General features: G+C 41.6%; 1 protein-coding gene across 2 annotated transcripts in view; it reads left to right on the top strand.

Annotated features, from left to right (window-relative positions):
• Positions 1 to 1,463: 1,463 nt before the first annotated feature.
• Positions 1,464 to 26,718, top strand: part of si:ch211-196i2.1 (uncharacterized) — a 135,845-nt gene continuing 110,590 nt past the window's right edge. For both annotated transcript variants that reach the window (XR_016493336.1, XM_021590765.3), the window contains exon 1: positions 1,464 to 1,998. Coding sequence is in view for 1 of the 2 variants with exons in the window: in XM_021590765.3 (XP_021446440.3) it covers positions 1,875 to 1,998 (124 nt within the window). In the remaining variant the exon portion in view is untranslated. The remainder of the gene's footprint in view (positions 1,999 to 26,718) is intronic.

Genomic DNA, 26,718 nt, shown 5'->3' with positions numbered 1-26,718 from the left:
TTGTCCATTAAAATAACATCAAATTGATCAGAAATACAATGTAGACATTGTTAATGTTGTAAATCACTATTGCAGCTGGAAATTGAATTTTTTATTAGCATATCTACATAGGCGTACAGAGGCCCATTATCAACAACCATCACTCCTGTGTTCCAATGGCACGTTGTGTTAGCTAATCCAAGTTTATCATTTTAAAAGGCTAATTGATCATTAGAAAACACTTTTGCAATTATGTTAGAAGAGCTGAAAACTGTTGTTCTCATTAAAGAAGCAATATACAGTGGGGCAAAAAAGTATTTAGTCAGCCACCAATTGTGCAAGTTCTCCCACTTAAAAAGATGAGAGAGGGCTGTAATTTTCATCAAAGGTACACTTCAACTATGACAGACAAAATGAGAAAAGAAATTCCAGAAAATCACATTGTAGGATTTTTAATGAATTTATTTACAAATTATGGTGGAAAATAAGTAATTGGTCACCTACAAACAAGCAAGATTTCTGGCTCTCACAGACCTGTAACTTCTTCTTTAAGAGGCTCCTCTGTCCTCCACTCGTTACCTGTATTAATGGCACCTGTTTGAACTTGTTATCAGTATAAAAGACACCTGTCCACAACCTCAAACAGTCACACTCCAAACTCCACTATGGCCAAGACCAAAGAGCTGTCAAAGGACACCAGAAACAAAATTGTGGACCTGCACCAGGCTGAGAAGACTGAATCTGCAATAGGTAAGCAGCTTGGTTTGAAGAAATAAACTGTGGGAGCAATTTTTAGGAAATGGAAGACATACAAGGCCACTGATAATCTCCCTCGATCTGGGGCTCCACGCAAGATCTCACCCCGTGGGGTCAAAATGATCATTTGACCTCTGTCATTGCCAACAAAGGGTATATAACAAAGTATTGAGATAAACTTTTGTTATTGACCAAATACTTATTTTCCACCATAATTTGCAAATAAATAAATTAAAAATCCTACAGTGTGATTTTCTGGAGAAAAAAAATGCTAATTTTGTCTGTCATAGTTGAAGTGTACTTATGATAAATTACAGGACTCTCTCATCTTTTTAAGTGGGAGAACTTGCCCAATTGGTGGCTGATTAAATACTTTATTGCCCCACTGTAACTGGCCTTCTTTAGACTAGTTGAGTATTTTAGTATGCCTCATTTTTTTCCTTGAGCCTCCACACCAGACAATTTCTTTCCTCGAGGCCCCCACACTGAACAATTAATTTTGTTGAGGCCCCGTTATTATCCAGATAATAATCATTCCCCCCCCCCCCCCCCCCCCCAAAAAAAAACGAAGTTAGACAGGCCCTCTGGGCTAAAAATGGACCAGCCCATGCCAGATGGCCAGTCTGCCCCTGACCGGTCCCCAATACAACTTGTTCTCCAATTTTATTTGAATATCCTGCATGAAATACTTGCTTGGAGAGGGGAGCTGACTCCCACTAGCCTAGTCTGTCACATGCGTGATGCAGAGGTGTGCGGACCTTAGAGGGTTTCATTGGCTTGGATCGCGAGGGTGGGCGGGGAGCTGTGGTGTGTTTGCGCGCGAGCTCTTCTTGAACGAGAGAAGGTGGAGAGGTTGCCACAGATGCTTTTAGAGAGAGATATTCAAAACAATTCAGCTAGTGATATATTCATGAAATATACATATTTGTCTCAGAACTGAAGTGATTTTGCCTTCAGTGATTTATAAGTGAGAGGTTTTGAGTGAAAGGGAAACCTTTGACTTTACCAAAAATGCATAGCACCGTTGGATGTTTCCGCCTCCCCATCCAATCAACCTGAGGACGCATTTATTTACCAGTAATACATTGTTCGACGTTAATTGATTTAAACAGTTTAGGACTTTCTGATATTGAAGGAAAATGTTGCTCTGGGTGGTGAAGTGTACATGTTGTCTACTAGTGCTCTTCAAAATCAGCGCTGCCTCTGTTGACGCTGGACGCACAGACTCTCCTGGCGAGTCAGGGTCGGGGATGCTACCAACAGGTGAGGAAGGACATGTGGTTTGCCGAAATAATGTGTGAATACATTTGAGTGAATGTATCTTTAAGCCTGGCCATATAGCTATGACGTTGATGTGCTTTTGTAATGTCCCTCGCAGTAGTGCTGCAAAGTCAACTTAGACTGTCTTCTAGCCAGCCTACTGTTTGCCATAATACATTGATTTCACAATTATTCAATTATTCAAGGAAGGATATTGAGTGGACTCTACATTCTTGTCATATAACTTCTGGGCCTCATTGAGCCGCTAATGTTTAATTACATTTTTCTAAGGGGGAATAAGTACTTATTCTTTATCTTATCTTCTTTGTCAGATTTGTCACATCACATTTGTATTCTTTCTGGGAACAATTATATTGAAGTATAAGTACTAGTTATTTCACTCTGAATTATTTCTAAAATAATAATAATAATAGTACTCTTTTCTAAAACATCCCTTAACGTCATCTCATCAGCTATGTTTATGTGCCACCTCCAGCACAGCATGCTCTTTAGAGCCAGAGCAGATTTGAGCACACTCTGATAATGTGCCATAGTCATTAGCAAGATTAATTAACCCTCCTTGGACTGATTTCCTGGCTGTCCACTTTGAACCTTATTAGGTTACATTCTGCATGGGAACTTCTTGCAGACAACTCCACTATCAGTTCTATTTATTAGCGTAAGCCAGGAGGCTGTCCAAAAAGAGTGCAATATAGAGTCTCTAACTGATCGTTGTCAACCATCCTCCCCCTGGTACCCAACCCCTTATCTCATCTTGTCTTTTGTGCCAGCTCTCTCTTGAAACGGGTGCTTAGCTTTAACCTCCATTTTAAGAGCTCTTGGCACATGGTGAAATCAAGACACTTGTCAACAGTCACAGCAATGAAGGGGGTTGACAACCTCCCTTGAAGACTCAACACAAAGCACAGTGAAGTAACTACTTTCCAACACTCGTACAGTATGATGAGCTACACACTGTTTAAACATCACTGACAAATGAGGATTGCGTTCGAACACAGTTCAAAGTTGTCCGTCTCGACATTTTGGCCATATGCACACTGGCATAGCTTTGTGATACTGTAGCTCTTGAATTGCTCTCACAGGTATTACCATACGTCTAACGATGCCGTAAGGTCAGAGGATCTGAGTAGTACTGTGTTATCGGAGCACTCCCTGGGGATCAGAGCTCATCTCCAGCTGGGCTCCCGAAAGCTGTTGAAATATGCAACAATATCAGTGACAGTACTATCATTTTCAGTGACAGTACTATCAATATCAGTGACAGAACTATTTTCCAAATATACTATTATCACATTTCCTCAGATATCTTTAGTTCTGTTTTGTATTTGTATTTATTATAGATTCCCGTTAGTTCCTGCCAAGGCAGCAGCTACTCTTCCTGGGGTCCAGCAAAATTAAGGCAGTTCTATATTTTTTTAAACATTACACTACATTTCTAACAGATGTCAGAACATATTCAGTTGCCACATAAGGGACCAAAAATAGTTGTCTGAAAAGACAAGACCAAGCTAAAGACTTGAATTAGGCTGTTAAAGTGACAGACAAATCCTGGGGTGATGTTGACTGAATCCAGCCACAAGTTCGGTGTCTAATGTTTTTACGGAATGTTTTAAGAGGGGTCCCTGGAGTCGATGCGGATGGCAGAGCGCAAACTCTTTCTTTAAACAGTGCAGATTTTCATGGAATAGGCCGGTGATTATGTAATGTTAAGATAATAGTCCTCTAGGCAGCCATATAAATAAGCCTTGTGAGGTGGTTACTCATTGATTTAGATTGTATTACTATTATACTCTGTAGTAAAAATAGCTTGGCTCACCTGGGGCTTTGTTAATTCTGTTGATACTAAGAATGATGACCAGTATCAGAGAAGGCCTAAACGTAGTTGAGCTCAATAACCTAATAACCTAATAAGTTTATCCCACCGGGTGGGAGCTGAGGGGTTATTGTCATAGCCTTTTGACATAGCAAAAGTGACTAAACCCACAGCAATGCGTTAAGGGTGACGGTGACCTTTAGACAGTATAGCTGTCTGCACTGTAATTGCGCTGGGTGTGGTGGACTTTGGTGGCAACAACACCTTTGAGACTTCGCTATAGTGTGCAGGGAGATTCTGTACATCATCCCCAGCAGGTACCCTCCATGATCTATCATATAAGAATCACTCAACGGGTGCATTTTTGAACTCTCTCCAACTGTGAGGAATTACATACTGCACGATTGCAGCCTTTCAGCAGTGGTTGATAAATCGGCTTCATTTTTTCAACAGCTTTTGTATTAAAGTTCCGACAGTGGTGATTTGTCTGTTTGACTTGAGTGCCAGCCCTGGTTTGGCATGACAGAGTAGACTAGAGCAAAGAGGAGCAGTGTAGTCGCTCAATCTAAGGAATGAGCTATCGAAAACAGCTTGTTATCTCTGATATTACTCTGGATCTCTATCCAGCCAGTTTCAAGCTGTGATATCTGAGTCCTCGTCGTGTTTGGAATACTAGCACCCTTGCCCCATTACTTTGAACCTCAGAGATGTGGATCATAAAAGCATACTGCAATTCTCAGAATGTAGAACATCTGTTGTCGAGCAAGTTGAAAAAGATGAGTTTGTATTCACTCAGTCAATATTTTTTTATTCTGTACAAGCTTCCTTCTTTTCACTCTGTCAATTGGGTTACTATTGTGGAGTTTTCTCCTATCACAGCCGTTAAACTCTAACTGTCTTAAAGTCACCATTGGTCTCATGGTAAAATCCCTGAGGGGTTTCCTTCCTCTCTGGTAACTGAGTTAGGAATGACGCTTGTATCTTGGTGCTCAAAGGGATATTCAATGTCCAAGTTTTTTATTTTTACCCATTTACCAATAGGTGCCCTTCTTTGCGAGGCATTGGAAAACGTCCCTCGTCATTGTGGTTGAATATGTGTTTGAAATTCACTGCTCGGCTGAGGGACCTTACAGATTTGGGTAAGACACCAGCATTATAACATGTTATTACACAGTCATAACCATGTCACAATATGTCATAACAGCTGACACAACTTGTCATAATATGGTCATAACACCGTCATGACACATATACAGTATTTAGACCTGTTATGACATATATTGCATTATTTTATGGCTGTTTAAGAGTGTAAGCCAATCTGGCTTATATGATTATGATGGTCATAATGCTTCTTACAGTGTCATAATGTGTATTTTCTTAGTCCAAGTAAAGTGACACAGGATGTATATAAATAATGCTTTGAGACAGTGTCATAAAGTCTATTTTGTACAAGTTATTTAAAATATGATTGAAGAAAAACATGAGTGTAAAGGATTCATCACAACAACAACAAAGGATTTCAGAAACAAACTTTCAAACGAAAGGAAACTTCTTGGCAGGGAAAAAATCATTTAAATAAATGTGGGTTTTGACTCTCTTATGTAGGTGTTATAACCAGCCATAAAATAACGCAAAATATGTCTCAACAGGTGTAAATATATGGGTCATGACAGTGTTATGAACATATTATGACAGGTTATATGACAAGTTGTGTCAACTGTGTCACAACGTGTTATGACGCTTAGTGTCAAGTAAAGTGTTACCAATAATTGTATGTGTGGGGTACAGAGATGGGGTAGTCATTCAAAAATCATGTTAGAAATCTCTTAACGATCGGACCCTTTTTTTTCAATTTTTGCCTAAAATGACAAACCAAAATCTAACTGCCTGTAGCTCAGGACCTTAAGCAATGATATGCATATTCTTGATCCCATTTTAAAAGAAACACTTTAAAGTTTGTGGAAATATTAAATAAATGTAGGAGAATATAACACATTAGATCTGGTAAAATATAATACAAACAAAAAAACATGTGTTTTCTATATATATATATTTTCATCATCTTTGAAATGCAAGAGAAAGGCCATAATATAATCTAGGAGTCTAGGCACAATTTAGATTTGGCCACTAGATGGCAGCAGTGGGTGTGCAAAGTCTCAGATTGAACCAGTGAAGCATTGCAATACTGCACAATATTTTCTATCAAGTCTGCCCAAATGTGCTGATACAAAATACAAAATGTAAGTTTACACACTCCCAGGAATGTCATACATGATGTATCATTAGTTTATACACTAACTTTCACACATCTAGATGGCCGGACGGGGTGGGTGTGGGGCCAGAGACAGCAGTGGGTTCAAACTGTAGAACCCAGTTCCTACATTTGAATATAAAAATTGATTTTATCAAACAAAACTATGCCACATTTTATCTCTGGGACCCTCAGGATGACAAATCAGAGCAAGATTAATTAATGTAAGTATATTATTTACCTTCAGAGGTGAACGTATCAAACCAGTTGCCTTGATACATTTTTGTTGTTGTTGTGCACTCTCCTCAAACAATAGCATGGTATTCTTTCACTGTAATAGCTACTGTAAATTGGCCAGTGCAGTTAGATTAACAGGAATGTAATCTTTCTGCCCATATCAGATATGTCTATGTCCTGGAAAGTTTGCTGTTACAACGTTATTCTAGTCACATTAGCACACGTTAGTCACAACCGTCACAGTATAATGACACCGATCCTACGGGATCTTTCAGAGGTTAAACACTATTATTGCACACAGAGTGAGTCCATACAGTTTATTATGTGACTTCTTAAGCATATTTTTACTCCTGAACTTGTTTATGGTAGCCATAACAAAGGGGTTGAATACTTATTGACTTAAGACATTTCAGCTTTTCATTTGTTATTCATTTGCAAAAACATAATTCCACTTTTACATTATGGGGTATTGTGTGTAGAAAAATATATTTTAAATTCAGGCTGTAACACAACAAAATGTGAAAACAAGTCAAGGAGTGTGAATACTTTCTGAAAGCATTGTAAGTACCTGTTCCTCAATGAGGAGGATATTGTTTATTTTTCTCTTGCAATCTCATCCAGTCTGCATGCTCGCAACACTTATCTAGCACATTGTCATCTCCCTGTTGCCCCCAGACGACCAGTTCAGAGGAACAGTACCAACCATGTCTGCTGGCAGGTTGAGCTCATGATGTCATTGTCAATATAATGCCAGATCCATAACCATGCATCTGCATCCAATGAAACGCAATCCAAGCTGCGTCTCTGTTGTGAGTGTGTCTGGAGCATATTACCAGCTGAGCCAGGCAGAGGCACACACAATGTGGCACGCACACCTAACTCCCTCCACCAGCGGTCCAGTCTTGGCTGTGAACCGGGTCGTGAACAGAATCAGGAGTCGTCCAATGGGCACAAGCCATATGCTGGACCAGAACCTGGGCCATTATCTTTCTACAGGAGAAATAGAAACAGATTGTAGATTGTGTGGGTTGATACTGTACAGAGTAGTCATTTGTTCAGATGGTTGGTGTGCTACAGGAGAATCAGAGGGTGTACCACAGGGTTTGGTGCTGAGGCCAGTATACAGTATGTTTGTGGTGTTTTTGTTCAACCTGTTTTGCAAAGCATTAGCTACAACCTTGCCTGGCCTCAGTGGGCAATTTGAAAATGTAGGGTGTCTATCTCTGTCTATCAGTTAAACAGAGTTATTCGTTTTACACGCTCCATAATCAATGTGCAGCCCACAAAACACATGCCAGGCTGTAACAAAATAGAGGTGAGTAATGTGGTAAGGGTTATTTAATGAACCTGATATGCTGCAATTGTGTCCATTTATCCCTTGTAATACATTCTTGAGTTCCTCTACAGGCTCGTAAATGTTAAACACCTGCCAATTTAGAGGTCCACCCAGTTATTGTTGACTCCAAACAGTGTGGTAGCAACCAAGGCCATAACTCAGTGACAATGCGCAGATTTATTTAGATTTTATACAAAATGCACCTGGCGTCTCAGATGATGCCTTGTACAGGGGCCTTTCTTGCACTGTCTCTTTCTGTGTCTGTGTATTCCCATCTCTCATACCCATGTTTCTTTTCTTACCGTCTTCCTCTAGCTTTCTCAATTTGTCTCTTGCTCTTTTAATGTCTCATTCGCACAGAAACATCCCGTCTCTGTCTCTTTTTCCTTCTCTCTCTCTCTACCCCCTCTTCCAAAGACTTGGCTTCTGCTGTTGATTTCATTTGAGAACGTATGTCCCATGAAAAACCACACTGTCTTTCCACTTACAGTCAATAAGGGGGAGCCTAGCCCAGGTGTCCAAGAAAAACTCCAGTCCTGGCAGGCTTGCTGCAGATATGTGCCTAATAGCAGGCTCTGACTTCACTTTTCACCACAATGCCCTCTGGGAGCCCCTAAAACTATCACGGTACTGTAATTCATCATTTTTTTTTTTAAGTCAAGGTGTGGGGGCCAGACGGCTGGTTTTAACTGGAGCAGCTGTGACGTGTAACTGCCCTAACATGCTGCTTGTGTTCTGCAAAATAGATGCCAGATGATGCAATGTTGTTTCAGGCTGGTTACACATTCTCTCTCTCATACACACATCACATTCCCGTTTTGAGCCACAGTACAACTGTACAAAACTGTTTCTCCTGGCATACACTCAGGTACATTGACCAGCTGGCTTCTCAGTGACCCTTGTCTGACATCATCACTGTGCACTAAATCTGAAAATAAATACACCACTCTCCCCTGCCCTATTAGGGTTAAACATGCCATTCATGTTCCTCTTTAGTCTGCGTTCAAGTATGCCATTGGATGGGACTACAGTTTTTGACTCATCAACTTCTTTACAAGTGTCATTCTAAACAATGATTCGGAAATATGGCGGTCATCTTTGTCTTATCACTCGCGAGGAGGCGTTCAACAGTCCCATCAAATCTTCAGAAGTTTTGACTGCAATCCATCTGAGGCTCCAGGGGGATTTTGATTCTTCTTCTTATGTCATTTATTTTTTAGAAGCCATGTCTTGCCAGCCAGGTCTAGCCTGGTTGCCAAAATCAACATTCAACATGCTAGTTTGCTAATAAGATCAAACGAAAGGCTTGTGACATGTTAATAAGTGTCCTTCACTCTGATGTACAGTAAATGTGCGGATCTCTATCTTCATTTGGCTTTTGACTGATCTTGATTGATGAAGGACCTGAGGTAAAAGACTGTTTTGACAAACGGAACTTCACACATCCAACGGAGGATAGCCAGAGGGAGACGCATAAGTACATCTTGGCGTTGTTTTTTGTTTTCTCTTTTTTCCTCCTTGGTTTCCTCACATGAACCATGTTCTTTCTCTGAAATTCCTCTCGTGTCTCTGTCAGGACACGTTAAGCTTATTGTTTACTTTAGGCTGATTGATATGTGTTGAAGTCCCTGCTCAGTTCTGCATGTCGCATGCTCTCAGCGGGGTCGTGACCGGCAGGGTTGAGCAAAGCGTCCAGAAGCTCAAGGCTTCTGTCTTTGGAGGTGTTTAGCTTGTGGAGGGGCTCCATCAATGACTGGTCCCTTTTCATAGTGGAGCCCAGAGCTGTGTCAATTTCATCAAAACAGCCCCCCAACAAGGTATTTTAGCAAGGGTTTTTTACTATGTTCTTGGGTGATTGTGTGTGCGCATGTTCAAGTGTGTATATTCATTTGTCTGTCTTTGTGTAGAACTGTGTGTGTTTGTGACATATGGGGTTTTGTGAGGACGGATGTGATAAACTGCATCACTGAGACGCTTTTCTTGTTTTGTTGAGGCTCTGGTAAATTAATGTAGTCTGGATGTACCAAATGGCTCCACTACAAAAGACCCCGTACCCTTTCATTAAGATGGAGCCCAGAATGACTGAGTTCACCCGTCCACTGGATGCACACCCTGACTCCCAAATGTGTCCTCATTGCCACCTTCAGCGCCAGCCAATCATTCAGACTGTAATTGATGAATTCCCTCCGGAGGAATTAACCCTTTTTTGGGGGGTCACATGAAACAGAGTGAAGACAGGGTCCCTCGGAGATGGATTGTATGCTATATGTCCATTTCACAAATGTCTTAGCTATTTCAGCATTCATCCTATTCTCTTCAACCAAGGAGATGATTACAAGGCTTGTGGTAGGTACAGCACTACCCTTGAATTTAGAATTTCAACAGTTTGGAATAGTGTTGAGGGTTAAATTCTTAGGACGGAGCGCAACAGAGTGTGAGGGAAGGAGTATTGCTGTATGGTCTTGCTGTATGGCATGGGACCCCTGGACTGGTATAACCTGCCTACAAGGGGTCATAGTTTCACTAGTTCCCTGAAGAGCAACATGCTGAAATGAACATGCTTCTGGGGTCAGCATCGTGACAGCCGATGGCCGGCATAGGCCAAGCCCTGTAAAAATCTTTACAATATGTTTTACAAGCACTTAAACGGCCTTGTCAGTGCAACTTTGGGGTTGTGTTACCCCTTACATGGTGCCCTACTTGATAACGATGACCTTAGCCAGACATTGTCAGCTGTTATGTGGGCAGACGAGCATCTACCCGGTCACTGGGATTTCAGGAGAGATTAAATTCAATTAATTGACTCAGCACCTGGATTTGGTCCTATGTAGCAAAATTTGAACGCTTTTTTTATGTTTTACATTGGATAAAAGTAGAGACTCAGAGCTACAAAATGGTATATCATACACTGCATTTTTGAGGAACAATGGGAAAGTAATTCTGCTTTGAAAGTTGATACATTTGTACACTTTTGAGATAATGACCTTTGAATGTTTTGGTATCTAGTGAAGAGCTCTTCTTGGTCTTACCCATTCAGCATCGTTCACACCCTCTTAAGCTTTCACCCCACCCATCTCGTTTTCTCGGAGCGTTCAGAGCGCACACTTGACGCTCTGGCTGATGATTTGTTTACCTTTGGATAACATGAAAACTGCTCTGCTGGCAACAATTTCATTACACATTTTTCTCAGCGCTACAACTCCCGTACGGGCTCGGGAGAGATGAAGGTTGAAAGTCATGCGTCCTCCGATACACAACCCAACCAAGCCGCACTGCTTCTTAACACAGCACGCATCCAACCCGGAAGCCAGCCGCACCAATGCGCCGGAAGAAACACCGTGCACCTGGCCACCTTGGTTAGCGCACACTGCGCCCAGCCCACCACAGGAGTCGCTGGTGCGCGATGAGACAAGGACACCCCTACCGACCAAGCCCTCCCTAACCCGGGCGACGCTAGGGCCAATTGTGCGTCGCCCCACGGACCTCCCGGTCGCGGCCGGTTACGACAGAGCCTGGGCGCAAACCCAGGGACTCTGATGGCACAGCTGGCGCTGCAGTACAGCGCCCTTAACCACTGCGCCACCCGGGAGGCCCCCAAAAAACATATTTTGATCAAAAATAAATATATAAATTCAGCAAAAAAAGAAACGTCCTCTCAACTGCGTTTATTTTCAGCAAACTTGTGTGTAAATATTTGTATGGACATAACAAGATTCAACAACTGAGACATAAACTGAACAAGTTCCACAGACATGCGACAAACATAAATGGAATAATGTGTCCCTGAACAAAGGGGGGGTCAAAATCAAAAGTAACCGTCAGTATCTGGTGTGGCCACCAGCTGCATTAAATACTGCAGTGCATCTCCACCTCATGGACTGCACCGGATTAGCCAGTTCTTGCTGTCAGATGTTACCCCACTCTTCTACCAAGGCCCCTGCAAGTTCCCAGACATTTCTGGGGGGAATGGCCCTAGCCCTCACCCGCCGATCCAACAGGTCCCAGACGTGCTCAATGGGATTGAGATCTGGGCTCTTCACTGGCCATGGCAGAACACTGACATTCCTGTCTTGTAGGACATCACACACAGAACGAGCAGTATGGCTGGTGGCATTGTCATGCTGGAGGGTCATGTCAGGATGAGCCTGCAGGAAGGGTACCATATGAGGGAGGAGGATGTCTTCCCTGTAATGCACAGCATTGAGATTGCCGGAAATGACAACCAGCTCAGTCCGATGATGCTGTGACATACCGCCCCAGACCATGACGGACCCTTCGCCTCCAAATTGATCCCACTCCACAGAGTACAGGCCTCGGTGTAATGCTCATTCCTTCGACGATAAACGCAATTCCGATCATCACCCCTGGTGAGACAAAACTGCGACTCGTCAGTGAAGAGCACATTTTGTCAGTCCTGTCTGGTCCAGCGACGGTGGGTTTGTGCCCATAGGCAACGTTGTTGCCGGTGATGTCTGGTGAGCACCTGCCTACAACAGGCCTACAAGCCTTCATTCCAGCGTCTCTCAGCCTATTGCGGATAGTCTGAGCACTGATGGAGGGATTGTGCCTTCCTGGTGTAACTCGGACAGTTGTTGTTGCCATCCTGTACCTGTCCCGCAGGTGTGATGTTCGGATGTAACTATCCTGTGCAGGTGTTGTTACACGTGGTACACAAATATTTTTGAAAGACAGGGTCCTGAAAAAGGGACGTTTCTTTTTTTGCTGAGTTTATATGTTCAAATGGCTCTCGTGTGAAGTAGTGACCCACGAAATGTGCCTAGTGGCACTCAAATGGTCTTGAGTGGGTAAAAAAACAGAGTGCCCTGAAATGTCAACATCCAGAACAGTGAAGTGGGAGAGGTGAAAGACACTTAAAATCGGTTACGTGCTTTTGTTAATCTCCTCGGTTCTTATGACGAACAGCTTTTACAGTACAGTACAGTACAGTAGAGCACAGCAGGTGAGTGTAATGTTGACTGGAGCAGCAGCCTGTGTCTGAGACAATGATACTGTAGCAAGATGCAACGTCATGGCATCATTTCCAGAGGGCACTCATGGGTTTCCCTTGTAGACTGTCCTATTCAGAAACACACATGTTGAAACTAGAAATGAATACATAGTAGTCTGTCAGAACAGACTGACTCTAGTAAATGTGTCAGGAGAAACCAAGTGATATTATTAAGTTTTGTAATCCAGTGACGAAATCTGCAATCTGTTTTGATAGTCTTCAGGTATGCATTTCACAGTTAACAAGCTGTGAAAATAAATCAATAAACCATAAAGAGGCCCTCAGTTAAACTAAATTCACATTTTACTGGTGAAACCGAGATCTAACACTCCCTGATTAAATTAAAGCCCCATAATTATTTGCTTAGGCAATAGAGATGTATTTCTTTCTTTGAAAGCGTTCGGTTTTCCTTGAAAGCTGTATAAAGTTAGATTCTTGAATACTGACTTCTGGTGGTCTTTGTGCAGTCCAACACACAGCCGTCTCTGCCCCCCTCTCCCATTCCAATTTAGATGTGTTTCTCCTAGGTTCCAACACGATCATTACCATGGAGACCAACTCCCAGGGCAGTTCCACTGCTCCCTATCTGGCTTTTCCATCTGATGTTAAACACCAAGTTACAGCCCTCCCACCCTTTCCAGCCTTGTTTTTTTAACTGGTATGTTAGACACACGCACCAGCATTGGTTTTACACCATCTGTTTGCACATTCATTTCTCCCCATATTTGATATTTGAGTTGTTTAGTGGACTTTATAGCTTTTAGACAGGTGCCTTTGGACTCAAATCAAAATGTATTTGTCACATGTGTAGACCTTACTGTGAAATGCGTACTTACAAGCCCTTAACCAACAGTGCAGTTCAAGAAAGTTAAGAAACAATTTACCAAATAAACTAAAGTGAAAAATAATAAAAAGTAACACAATAAAATAACAATAATGAGGCTTCATACAGGGAGTACCGGTATTGAGTCAATGTACGGGGGTACAGGTAGTCGAGGTAATTTGTACATGTAGGTAGGGGTGAAGTGACTATGCGACTATGCATAGATACTAAACAGCAAGTAGCAGCAGTGTAAAAAACAAATTGGGGAGGGGGTGTCAATGTAAATAGTCCGGTGGCCATTTGATTAATTGTTCAGCAGTTTTTGGGGCTTTCCTCTGACACCGCCTGGTTTATAGGTCCTGGATGGCGGGAAGCTTGGCCCCAGTGATGTTCTGGGCCGTACACACTACCTTCTGTAGCGCCTTACGGTCAGATGCCGAGCAGTTACCATACCAGGCAGTGATGCAACCGGTCAGGATGCTGTCGATGGTGCAGCTGTAGAACTGTTTGAGGATCTGGGGAGATCTCCAAATGGGATGTAGCCTCTATCCCCTCTCATCTGGTCTGCGGCTGGAGAATATGGGGTTAAGATAGATGTACTCTGTCCCATGGGTGGAGGGTGCTTTGCAGACTGCAGCACGGTAACATGCTCACACCTATAAAAAAAACATGCCTTTTGATTTTCTTTGCACTTTCCAAGTGCATTTCAAGTTCCAGTACTTTTTCCTGGAAAATTTGGGTATTAGGATTCGCAAAGGTTTCTAACAGTTGTGTGCATTCTTGCTAATAGGATTGTGATATATTTGTGTACTTATACTTCAGCTAATGCACATTAAATGCACATTCACTAACTAGGAATATTATTGAAAAAGCCTTTCTAGGTTAACATTATCCTGGATGACCTTGGGCTCACCTTGCTAATGGGAAGACACATTGCAGGATGGGACAGGGATCTGATGGATAACATGGAATGCCCGTCTTGAAATCCTGACTATGCTACCTTCACCTCCCCTCCTCCACAACAGAATAAGCTCATGTTCTACTGCTGCCATCACAGCTTCTCATTTGCTTCCTTTGAGTCTCAAGTTCAACACCTTCAGGTTCAGTCAAACTTTGAACTACCAAAGGGACGATGATTGGGAATCAAGAATTATGATTGGAACTGTGTGAGGAAAAAAATATATATTTCCAAAGAAAAGATTCCAGATTAATTTCCTTAAACCGTGCAGACCATTCCTTTGTTGTATGTTTTTGTCATTATCCTGCTTCACATTGAGAAATTGGTACCATTTATTTGATCGTCAAAAATGTATTTTCAAAACTGGAACAAAGCACAAAGTTGACTGGCCACCCAAGTGCAGTCAGTGTAGTATTTGAGCTGCAGGCAGGTTGCCTGCATAATTAACTTTCTCTCCTGCTCTGATGTTGAATCTTTGAGCTAAATAGAGATGAGTAGTTGACAACACGATGACACCACGTCTACATTGTTAAGCTGTACAGCTCTGCCTGCCAACTATAGACCCTCATAACCTTGTAATTAACTATATTAATTCCTGCACCAAAATAGCAGGGAATTTGACCTGAAGCCACTTTCCCCTCTCTATCCACTTCCCTTGTTGTCCTCAGATGAATATCCAAAGGGTTGAGTTCAGACACAGACCTAGACAAGTGTTGACTGGTGTGTTTTCAGACTTTCTTTCTCCCAAAAGGAAGATTGTCAAAAGGAAACCCTTTTTATTGTCCTGAGGAACGTTCCGCTGAAAGCTTTGGCAAGTCTATAGGCTCAGTCATTTTCCACCAAACCTTGGTTGTTTAAAAACACACCATTCAGACTTGTAGAAGGCCAGGGGGGTTAGATTACTCTCTGTCACTCTTAAATATATATATATTTATATTTTTTTTAAGGAGAGTTCAACTCAGTGTGTGTGTGAAAGACTTGTAGTGAATTTTGAACTTTGTCATCATACTGTGGAGCGAGTTCAGTCATACTTTGAAGACCCCTAAGAGCTGCGATAAAAACAGTTTGTTCATAACTTGGGATGTTGAGCAAACATTGTTGGCTCATATTTGCACACAGACTTATTATTTTCTATAGATTTTTTTTCTTCAGATTTCAGATTTACACATATATTTCTGTAAAATTTGAGTTTGTTGTTCAGAGCCCACTTTTCAGTCAGAGTCGGCCTGATAGTTAACCTCACGCAACAGCCAATTGGGCACTGCACTCTGAAGTGTCTCATTATTGGATAGTAAGTTTATATTTCCAAAGGGCCTTTGAGGTTAAGAGTGAGGCTGGGGAAGGTGTCTGTGTCACGGCTTCCAGAGTCTCTGCCATCGTTAAACACTCCTCATTGTGTCCTGCTTCAAGTCAAGGGGTGAAACACAGCACAGGTATTTTAGCTTTTATAACCTGGGATCTCGTCCATGGCTGAGAGAATTTCCCCTTTCTCTCTTTTGGGAAAATACTTCACTTCTTCCCCCTTGGCTCTGCCTTTAAGACGTTTTCCTTCTTTTCCTCCTTAATCCAAATCCAAATCTTTTTTGATTTTGCCAAACCTCAGTTTGCAGTTTATAAATGTACAGTATTAGCCTTTAACAATTGGCCTTAGTCGTTGGCTCATTCTAATCGCTGGGGGGGAAAAGGCACTCAGCTGTGGATGGTTATAGCAGATGGTGCAGTTGACAAATGAAGGTTGAAGGATAGTGTAACAAATGATATTTCAGGGAGAGTACAGAAGGGGAGGAGGGCAAATCAATCGTTGGAAATTCAAAGACTTCTGCTGGTACCTGTGGCTGCAATCATGACTTGAGCTGTATAGACCATGAGATAATCCAGTACTAGTGCAGGACATATAAACACTGTCCATTGAATACATCAACTAGGTGTCAATGTGTTTTTGCTCAGGGCTGATCATGACCTAGTCAAATGGAAACTAATACCTTTGTATTTGTAGGTTGTTGACACCCTCAATCTGAATAATTTGCCCAGGGGCAATTGACCTGTAGAGCTTGATTAAATGCCCCATAAGTATTTGCTGAAACGTCGCATCAGGAAGTGAGTCACCTCTTCCTGGAACTCCTTTAGTTCTAAATGAGGTGCCAAACCTGCTCTGATTGCTGTGGTTCTGCCAGTCTGTCATGATTGAGGTGGCTTGGTACAGAATGACACAGATCAAATGTTCCACTGTGTCACCTCAGGACAGTGTGTATAATATACAGTACCAGTCAAAAGTTAGGACACACCTACTCATTCAAGGGTTTTTCTTTATTTTTACTATTTTATATATTGTAGAATAATAATAGTGAAGACATCAAAACGATGAAATAACACATATGGAATCATGTAGTAACCAAAAAAGTGTTAAACAAATCAAAATATATTTTAGGTTCTTAAAAGTAGCCACCCTTTGCCTTGATGACAGCTTTGCACACACACTCTTGGCATTATCTCAACCAGTCTCACCTGGAATGCTTTTCCAACAGTCTTGAAGGAGTTCCCACATATGCTGAGCAATTGTTGGCTGCTTTTCCTTCACTCTGCGGTCCAATCCCAAAACATCTCAATTGGGTTGAGGTCCAGTGATTGTGGAGGCCAGGTCATCTGATGCAGCGCTCCATCAGTCTCCTTCTTGGTCAAATAGCCCTTACACAGCTTGGAGGTGTGTTGGGTGATTGTCCTGTTGAAAAACAAATGATAGTCCCACTAAGCGCAAACCAGATGGGCTGGCGTATCATTGCAGAATGCATTGGTAGCCATGCTGGTTAAGTGTGCCTTGAATTCTAAATAAATCACAGACTGTGTCACCAGCAAAACACGATCACACCTCCTCTTCCAAGCTTCACGGTGGGAACCACACATGCAGAGATCATCCGTTTACCTACAATGCTTCACACAAAGACACGGCGGTTGGAACCAAAAATCACATTGCTCGTGTTTCTTGGCCCAAGCAAGTCTCTCCTTATTGCTGTCCTTTGCTAGTGGTTTCTTTGCAGCAATTTGAGTGTGAAGGCCATATTCATGGAGTCTCCTCTGAACAGTTGATGTTGAGATGTGTCTGTTACTTGTATTCTGTGAATAAATTATTTCTGAGGCTGGCAGCTAATGAATTTATCCTCTGCAGCAGAGGTAACTCTGGGTCTTCCTTTCATGTGGCGGTCTTTTTGAGAGCCAGTTTCATCATAGCGCTTGATGGTTTTTGCAACTACACTTGAAGAAACTTTCAAAGTTCTTGAAATTTTCCAGATTGACTAACCTTCATGTCTTAAAGTAATGATAGACTGTCATTTCTCTTTGCTTATTTGAGCTGGTCTTGCCATAATATGGACTTGGTCTTTTACCAAATAGGGCTATCATCTGTATACCAACCCTACCTTGTCACAACACAACTTATTGGCTCAAACGCATTAAAAAGGAAAGAAATTCCACAAATTAACATTTAACAAGGCACACCTGTTAATTAGAGATCTGAGGGTTTCCCTTTAAAGTAATAAAATACAAGCGATCAAATAACCAGACATGCATTATCTGACCTATAAGGCCTGGTAGACATTCCTTATGATCAACTATAGTAATGGTAATGTTAGATCACACAGTTGCAAACAATTGCCTTTAGTCTATAGGGTATAAATTAAGCCGTCAGGGTTAATGTGGAAACCTGCAGATGTAGTTCATTCTGCGCTGCAGTGTGCAGTAAGCACTGTACAGGGGCTTGCACATCTGTGCACAGAGGCTGTACTTATTGAATCCAAGTTATTTTACCTCACATGTTATTAAACCCACAATTACATGTAAGGAAAACAGTGCAGGAAGTTTGTATGCCCCCCTTAAGCCTCCTAACTGTGATTAGATCCTCTGGATAAACCTGGGCTCTCTGAATGCACAAGGGAACCACAACCAATGCTGGGATTAAAGCTTAATTGGCCATTAAATGGGAAACAAATGCAGGGCCTGGGGGGAATGGCTTGGGGGGAATGGGCATGGCACATTGCAGAATGTCAACCCAAGTCCATTCATTGCTATTTGCTTTAGTATTAAATTCAGAGGTGCATACAGTAAGCAACTGCAAACAAACTGACATGCCAGTCTGCGCCCCAACCCCTCCCTACAGCAGTGCCCTGCTTAACATCACTCCTGTGAACATGCCCCCAGTGGCAGGGTTAGTTCACCCCTCCAGAGCCGGCACACTTCCTGCTTTTCCAGATGAGGAAATGTTGGATCGAGGGGGGGGGCCGGATCTGTCTTGATCTGCCAAGCCATGGGATGGCCTGTGGGCCTGGTTCCTTATGAGTCTGCAGGGTCTGTAGGGGAGGTTTGTAAGACTGCTGTGATATCCATTCAGTCCATTCAAATCCCAGCCTGGGTACTCACTGAATGCAACAAGGCTTCTTCATGCAAACACAGATGTCAAATAAGTGTGTGAAATGTGTTATCTCTAAAAGGACATTCCCCTCTTTTACCTTATTCACCCTTGACCAATTAATGTAATTTGTGACCCGTTTCAAGAAGCTAGGCATATTTTGCATGTCACTACTTCACAGGAGAGGCATTTGATCGACCGGCTCAAATCGGTCTTATGTAGCAACATTTTTTATTGTGTTTTTTACATTGGATAAAAGTAGAGACTCAGAGCTAGAAAATGTTATATCATACACTACAGTCGAGGAACAATGGGAAAGTAATTCTGCTTTGACTATACCCATTCAGCATCGTTCACACACTCTTAAGCTTTAGCCCCACCTATCTCTTTAAGGGTTGATCTGAGTGTTCTGTCCTATCAACAGCAGTCAAACACCCAGCTAACTAGCTAGCTACTTCCAGACACAAATGAGAGAACAGCTCACTGAACATTACTCACCCATGCAGAGCTGGTTAGGCTGTTTTCATGTTACCCAGAGCATTGGTGACTGTAATTGTGCTGCTGGCAACAATTGAATCACACTTTTTTGCCGACGTTTACTGATACTGGCCATATTCAACGGGTGTTGAGCGTTCGTAAGTTCATAAGTTATTCTGCGCTCTGGCACACTCAGTCGAGAGTGCTCTGAAATCGGAGTAAATAGCCAGACTGAATTTACGAACGCACCCAAAATGGATACTTGTATAGTGGAGTCTTTTGTTAAGACATGTAGCTAGCTTTTCAATGAACCAAGTAAATGGCTCTGAGATACAAATAATAAGATCATACACGTAACGTTAGCTAGCAAGCCAGCCAGCTAATCTTAGCTAGCTAGCTAACAGTACACTTTAACTTGAAATGAAAATTACTTTGTCAAAATTAGAAATGTGTAATATTTGAAAATGTAGCTAGCTAGACTATCTTACTATCTTACATCATGGTTAGATGCTTCTCCCTGTCACGGATGCTATGGTTCCACTTAGTTTGAAGTAGAGGTCGACCGATTTTATTCGGAATGGCCGGTTAATTAGGGCCGATTTCAAGTTTTCATAATAATCGGAAATCATTTTTTTGGACACCGATTTGGCCGTTTTTTAAATGTTATTTTTTTTACTCCTTTATTTAACTAGGCAAGTCAGTTAAGAACACATTCTTATTTTCAAAGACGGCCTAGGAACGGTGGGTTAACTGCCTTGTTCAGGGGCAGAAGGGGGATTCAATCTTGCAACCTTACAGATAATTAGTCTAATGCTCTAACCACCTGATTACATTGCACTCCACGAAGAGCCTGCCTGTTACGCGAATGCAGTAAGAAGCCAAGGTAAGTTGCTAGCTAGCATTAAACTTATCTTATAAAAAACAAACAATCAATCAATCAATCATAATCACTAGTTAACTACACATGGTTGATGATATTACTAGTTTATCTACTGTGTCCTGCGTTGCATATAATCGATGCAATGCAGGGGGATGATTTAACAAAAGCGCATTTGCGCAATCGTTGCACGACTGTACCTAACCATAAACACCAATGCCTTTCTTAAAATCAATACACAGAAGTATATATTTTTAAACCTGCATATTTAGCTAAAATAAATCTAGGTTAGCAGGCAATATTAACCAGGTGAAATTGTGTCACTTCTCTTAGAGTTAGGGTATATGCAACAGTTTGGGCAGCCTGGCTTGTTGCGAACTAATTTTCCAGAATTTTCCAGAATTATTACATAATATTGAAGGTTGTACAATGTAACAGGTATATTTAGACTTAGGGATACCACTGTTAGATAAAATTCAGAACGGTTACGTATTTCACTGAAATAATAAACTTTTTGTTTTCGAAATGATAGTTTCCGGATTCGACCATATTAATGACTAAAGGCTCTATTTCTGTGTGTTATTATGTTACAATTAAGTCTATGATTTGATATTTGATAGAGCAGTCTGACTGAGCGGTGGTAGGCAGCAGCAGGCTCGTAAGCATTCATTCAAACAGCTCTTTTGTGCGTTTTGCCAGCAGCTCTTCCCTGTGCTTCAAGCATTGCGCTGTTTATGACTTCAAGCCTATCAACTCCTGAGATTAGGCTGGTGTAACCGATGTAAAATGGCTAGCTAGTTAGCGGGGTGCGCGCTAATTGCGTTTCAATTCGGTGACGTCAACGATGGGTAACGATGCTTCGAGGGTGGCTGTTGTCGATGTGTTCCTGGTTTGAGCCCAGGTAGGAGCGAGGAGAGGGACGGAAGCTATACTGTTACACTGGCAATTCTAAAGTGCCTATAAGAACATCCAATAGTTAAAGATATATGAAATACAAATGGTATAGAGAGATAGTCCTATAAATACTATATCAACTACAACCTAAAACCTCTTACCTTGGAATATTGAAGTCTCATGTTAAAAGGAACCACCAGCTTTCATATGTTCTCATTTTCTGAGCAAGGAACTTAAACGTTAACTTTTTTACATGGCACATAATTGCACTTTTACTTTCTTCTCCAACACTTTGTTTTTGCATTATTTAAACCAAGTTGAACTTGTTTCATTATTTATTTGAGGCTAAATACATTTTTATTTATGTATTATGTTACGTTAAAATAAGAGTTCATTCAGTATTGTTGTAATTGTCATGATTACAAATAGATTTTAAAAATTGGCCGATTAATCGGTATCGTCTTTTTTTGGTCCTCCAATAATCGGTATCGGTATCGGCGTTGAAAAATCCTAATCGGTTGATCTCTAGATGTAAGCCGGAGACAGGTGTTTTCTCCATCTCCTTAGCTATCATACTCTAATTACGCTGATTTCAAAACTCAGTCCTCCAGAAAGTGGAGAGCAACACTTGTGCAGTTCTGCTAAGCAATATATATATTTTAAAGCTGTGTTAGACATGATTACCTACACTGACTAATGACTAACCAGCACAAATAGACAGAAGCCTGCTACATGGCAGACCAATCCAAACTTATCTCTCGGGCATGTCCAGCCCACTCATTATCTCAGCCAATCATGGCTAGCGGGAAGTTTGCTGACTTTTTCTGTGGCTAAACCAACTAGGCTCGTAATTTAACAATTGTATTCGTATTTACAGATGGCATGCAAGTTTGTTATTGAGGCACATGAAAGTCCACATGATCCAGAAGGCATTTCTGCTAAAAGAAGGCCTTTTGATAAAAAAATTAATAAAAAAAGATTACGTTCAAATGGCTCTCGTGTGAAGTAGTGACCCGCGACATACGCTTAGTTTCCTGACACAGGTTACAAATTATTTTCAAAATACAGAAATGACTTATGGAACATGTGAACTTTCATGCACCTTTATAACTAACTGGTGTGCCATCTGTAAATAGGAATACAATTATTAAATAACAAAGCCCAGTTGGTTTAGCCACAGAAAAATACAGGAACCTTCCTGCTAGCCATGATTGGCTGAGATAATGGATGGGTTGGACGTGCCGAGAGATGAGTTCGGATTGGTCTGCCATCTAGCATGCTTCTGTCTATAACATGAGCTGCTAAGTATGTGTGATTAATCCTGTCTACTGCGGCTTTTTTTGAAAGATATCATGAAGACGTTTTGCTACTGCTCTCAACATTGCTGCCCTGAAGTTAATAATGTTATCGACAAAGCTCAGAGGGAAAACGTTGTGATGGACTACTTTCTGGAGGATGATTGTGCTATGCTGAGAAAATCCCTGGTTTAGGTTAAAATATTTTCATTGAACCAGACATTGTAGAATCTTCTGATGACAATGGTGGGGGAAGAAACAGTGTTGTTGTCACGGAAGAAGTGGGCCGAGTTTTGAAATCAGAGGAATGCCTGGTGGAAGCAGAGAGATGATTGCAAAAAGTCCAAAAAGAGAACACAGAAAGAAGGCTGTTCTATAAAACACCTGTCTCTGGATTACATATTCAACTAAGGGCAACCATGGCATCCATGACAGAGGGAGAAGCATTCATCCATGTAAGAGTCTAGCTACATTTTCAGATATACGTTTCAATTTAGTCAGAAAGTTGTTTTCATTGCAAGTTAAAGCATACTGTTAGCTAGCTAGCTAACGTTGTCTGGCTGGCTCACTAGCTAATGTTACGTGTATGATCTGTGTAGGAGCTCTAGAAAGAGGTCCGAGTTCCCGAATTGGAATTCTGAATTGGATGACCCTTCAAATAATTTTTTTTCCCAGTCTTGAGTTTTTTTTTTCAAGTTCCCAATTGTTTTGAATGCAGAATTTATTTGATATAGTTTGTGTTTACCAGAGACGGTAATGTGAAGAACAACATGACCTGCACCAAAGGTAGATTAAGATATAGGCCAAGGACTAGATAACGTTTATTTTTACTACTATTTTTTGCTTCTACTTTCACAACTTTTAGTCTTGAAGTCTTCGGTTGTTTACTACACTGTGAATCCTTAAAGAGATGGGTGGTGCTAAGGCTTAAGAGGGTGTGGATAATGCTGAATGGATGTAGACAAAGAAGAGCTCTCCAGTAGGTGCACCAAAACATTCACAGGCCATTTTCTCAAAAGTGGGATTACAAGTTTATCAACTTTCAAAGCAGAATAACTTTCTCATTGTTCCTCAACTGCAGTGTATGACATAACATTTTCTAGCTCTGATTCTCTACTTTTATCCAATGTAAAAAACACCATTTCAAATGTTGCTACATACTTTAGGACCGAATCCAGGTGGTGGGTCACATTTGTCTTTACGATATCTTTTGACTTTAAAACATTATTGCTTATACTGTATATTTGTTTGTTTCTTGCTTGGGCTGTACATACTTTAAAGTCTGCAGGTGAAACCTAAATGTTCCTGCCATACCATTCAGGCCAGCTCAACATCCACAGCTTTGTGGATGAGGAAGTGGGTGATCTGGAGAAGAGAATAGAGAATGGTCGTCTCTCCTGCTCTGTACATTTAACTCTGCCGGTGAGTCTACTGCTTTTCCATTGAGGCCGGAGGAAGCCTTTAATTATGTTCCTATTAGGCCTACGTCCTCCCCAGACAGGGCCCAGTAATTGGACAAGAGTAATTGTGATATCCACTGGCCCATCCCGGCCTATTACAGTAACGTGATCCCAGGGAAGGCCGGCACGGAAGGCCGGCACGGCTTCCCCTGATTAGGGGGTCTGGAGGTGGTCCATACCAGGGGATGCAGGGTGGGGAAGGGGATGACGTGGGTTTGCTTATGGTTTAGGGCTAATGGCAATAGCGTCCACTGCTAACCATTGGCTCCGTGGAGAATAGCCCCAGTACTGAAAGTGGACAGGGGTTCCCAAACTTTTTCACTCAGGCACCCCTTCCAGCATTGGGGAACAGCTCTCCCCACTGCACTTTTCATGACACAAACTGCGCCACACAGTTTGGGAACCAAACATCGCAGATTGCTGGCCTTGTGCCAGGTTTTGCTTGTGTTACTTACTGTATGTGACCATGGCTGAATCAGGGTAAAAAACAAGAGCTTTCTCACACTGGTCCCTTCACACCTGCACTCTGACCTCTGACACACTCTCCTCTCATTCCCATTGTCACCATCTATAATAATTGATGTGATACAGTCCTCAACCATCCCTAAATTCCCAAAAGAGAGAAATGAAGCACCAGGACTGTTTCCTTTTCGTTCTTAGGCCGCTCTATGGACTATTATGCAGGATATTTACGAGCACAATTGGTTATGAGCGGTGCATTCTGCATATCCCACAGGGTTATGGTGCGTACCATATGGAGGGAGATATACAGTAGAAACGTCCCTGGCTGGCTGAAGCAGTGGAAGGGCATCAGTGACCAGCTCATAAAGCCAATGTGGCGTAGCCAGAGTTGAGAGGCCAGGTCAGAGGAGAACATTCAGGCTTTGTGTCCCAAGGCAGTGACCCAGGATTCGCCTGCGCGCCAGGTCTGAACCTGCCTTTGACTGACAGCTGCTGCACCTTCAAAGGACGGGAGGGAAGGAATAAGGAGAGATACTGATGCTCCTGGAGGCTTTGAATTTAAGAGGAAAGTTCTGTCTTCTCCTTTTTGGGTCAAACTACTTTTTAATCAACCTCATAGTTTCAACACCTACTGTATCCTTAATTATCCCAGTGAACAGACAAACCAACAGGTGGTTCCAATATGATCGACAGTGTTTTGTGTCTTTTGAATGAATCTGTATACCAACCAGGGCCGGTATCCCAAAAGCATCTTAAGTTCATCGTTAGAACCTTTTGTAGGAGCATTGTTCAACCTCCAAGCTGTTTCCCAAAACCATCGTTATTAAAGTTGCACTTGAAAATGCTCGCTATCTAACACCTGCCTTAGACCATTTGTAGCTAAGTATGTCTTTAGATGCTTTTTTGCCCTCCCGTGTCACTTTATACACAGAAGATAAACATAGAATCACATGGTTTATCCGTCGCTCTCTGGACGCGATAATTTCAGAACAAAGTTGACAATGTTTGATACAAACAAGCGATGTGTAAAAATATGCTTCAAATGAAAACCGAGATGACTGCGTTAAAATGTAAACAGCTTTAGGCCTATTTCATATTGAAATACATTTCATGTTCAATCAATTCAGTTCTATTTTGCTACTGTCGGAAATTTGTCTCAACATATTTCATGATGTGTAGCCTAATGTGCGCAATGATGTGCCAAATCGGTGATTTAGTGCATTTTTATTGGGTAAGCATTGGAATAAGCCCCCTCAATATTTGCAGCCGTAGGTGGTAATATCTCTCTAGGAGCTGATCTGTCATCAGTATTGTAAAATAATTATAATATTAAAGCTACAATATGTAACTTTTTGGGCGACTGAACAGATTCACATAGAAATGTGAGTTATATATTTGTCATTCTCATTGAAAGCAAGTCTAAGAAGCAGTAGATATGTTCTATGTGCGCTATTGCTATGCTGCCCATTCTTAAGTTTAGTTTTAGCATCTTTTACTTTTGGTTTTGTACACCAGCTTCAAACAACTGAAAATACAAAAAATGTTGTTATGGAAAATATATTTGACAGTAGTTTAGATGGTACCTTGATTCCTTACACAATGAATTGTTGTTTTGTCACATAAACTGGAATTAGGCAAACTATTCGAATTTTATCAACCAGGAAATGGCTCTGCAATAGGTCTGTATATCTGATTGGCTGGCTGGCTGACTGCCTGACTGGTAGACTGGGCCCCTGCCAAGTCTGATAGTCATTATCACACTGGAGACTGGATGTGAATATGCTATACTTTTGGACGGACGCCAGTCTCCAAGTCTCCATGTAGGGCTCCTGAGAGAGCTGAGCTATAGGATCTACTGTAGGAGACTGGCTAGCCAAGCTCAAAGTCTAGAGATAATCTCTTTACACACTTCAATGATGTCTGAACCTGAAGATTGGAGAGGTGATGCCAGAGCAGAGAGGGAAAGAGGGGGCGATGAGTTGGGATTTCTGACTTTGTTCCGCAATGGTTTGTAAGGCTTTTCTCTTGGCCTCCTCTTTACTGCCTTCCTCTCCTGTCTGTGCCAGAACCACACATACAAAAACAACCCATTCCAGAAGGTCTGAGTTCATGTTTACACTGCATAGCATCACACTTCTAGAATGAGACTGAATTTTGGGGGTTTTAAACGTTGAACATGTTTTTAAATGTTTCCTTTATTGGCTACTGAGGCTTTTGCTGAAGTAACTTGCTGAAGTAAAATGTATATCAAAGCTACTTATGTCAAGACTATTAAAATGATGTCAAGTTCCTGAGGCAAATCAGGTGGCTGGCGGGCTTTTAGCTTTTGTGTGTGTGTGTGTTTGTGCATGTTTGATACATGTACTTATGCATATTTCTCAATAGCTTGTGTCTTGCTCAATGGCTGTACTT

The sequence above is a fragment of the Oncorhynchus mykiss genome, chromosome 29 (genome assembly GCF_057628025.1).
Source record: "Oncorhynchus mykiss isolate SJ-2025 chromosome 29, ASM5762802v1, whole genome shotgun sequence".
Lineage (NCBI taxonomy): Eukaryota > Metazoa > Chordata > Actinopteri > Salmoniformes > Salmonidae > Oncorhynchus > Oncorhynchus mykiss.
Note: the sequence above shows the minus strand (reverse complement) of the source record. Positions and strands in the feature narration are given on the sequence as shown.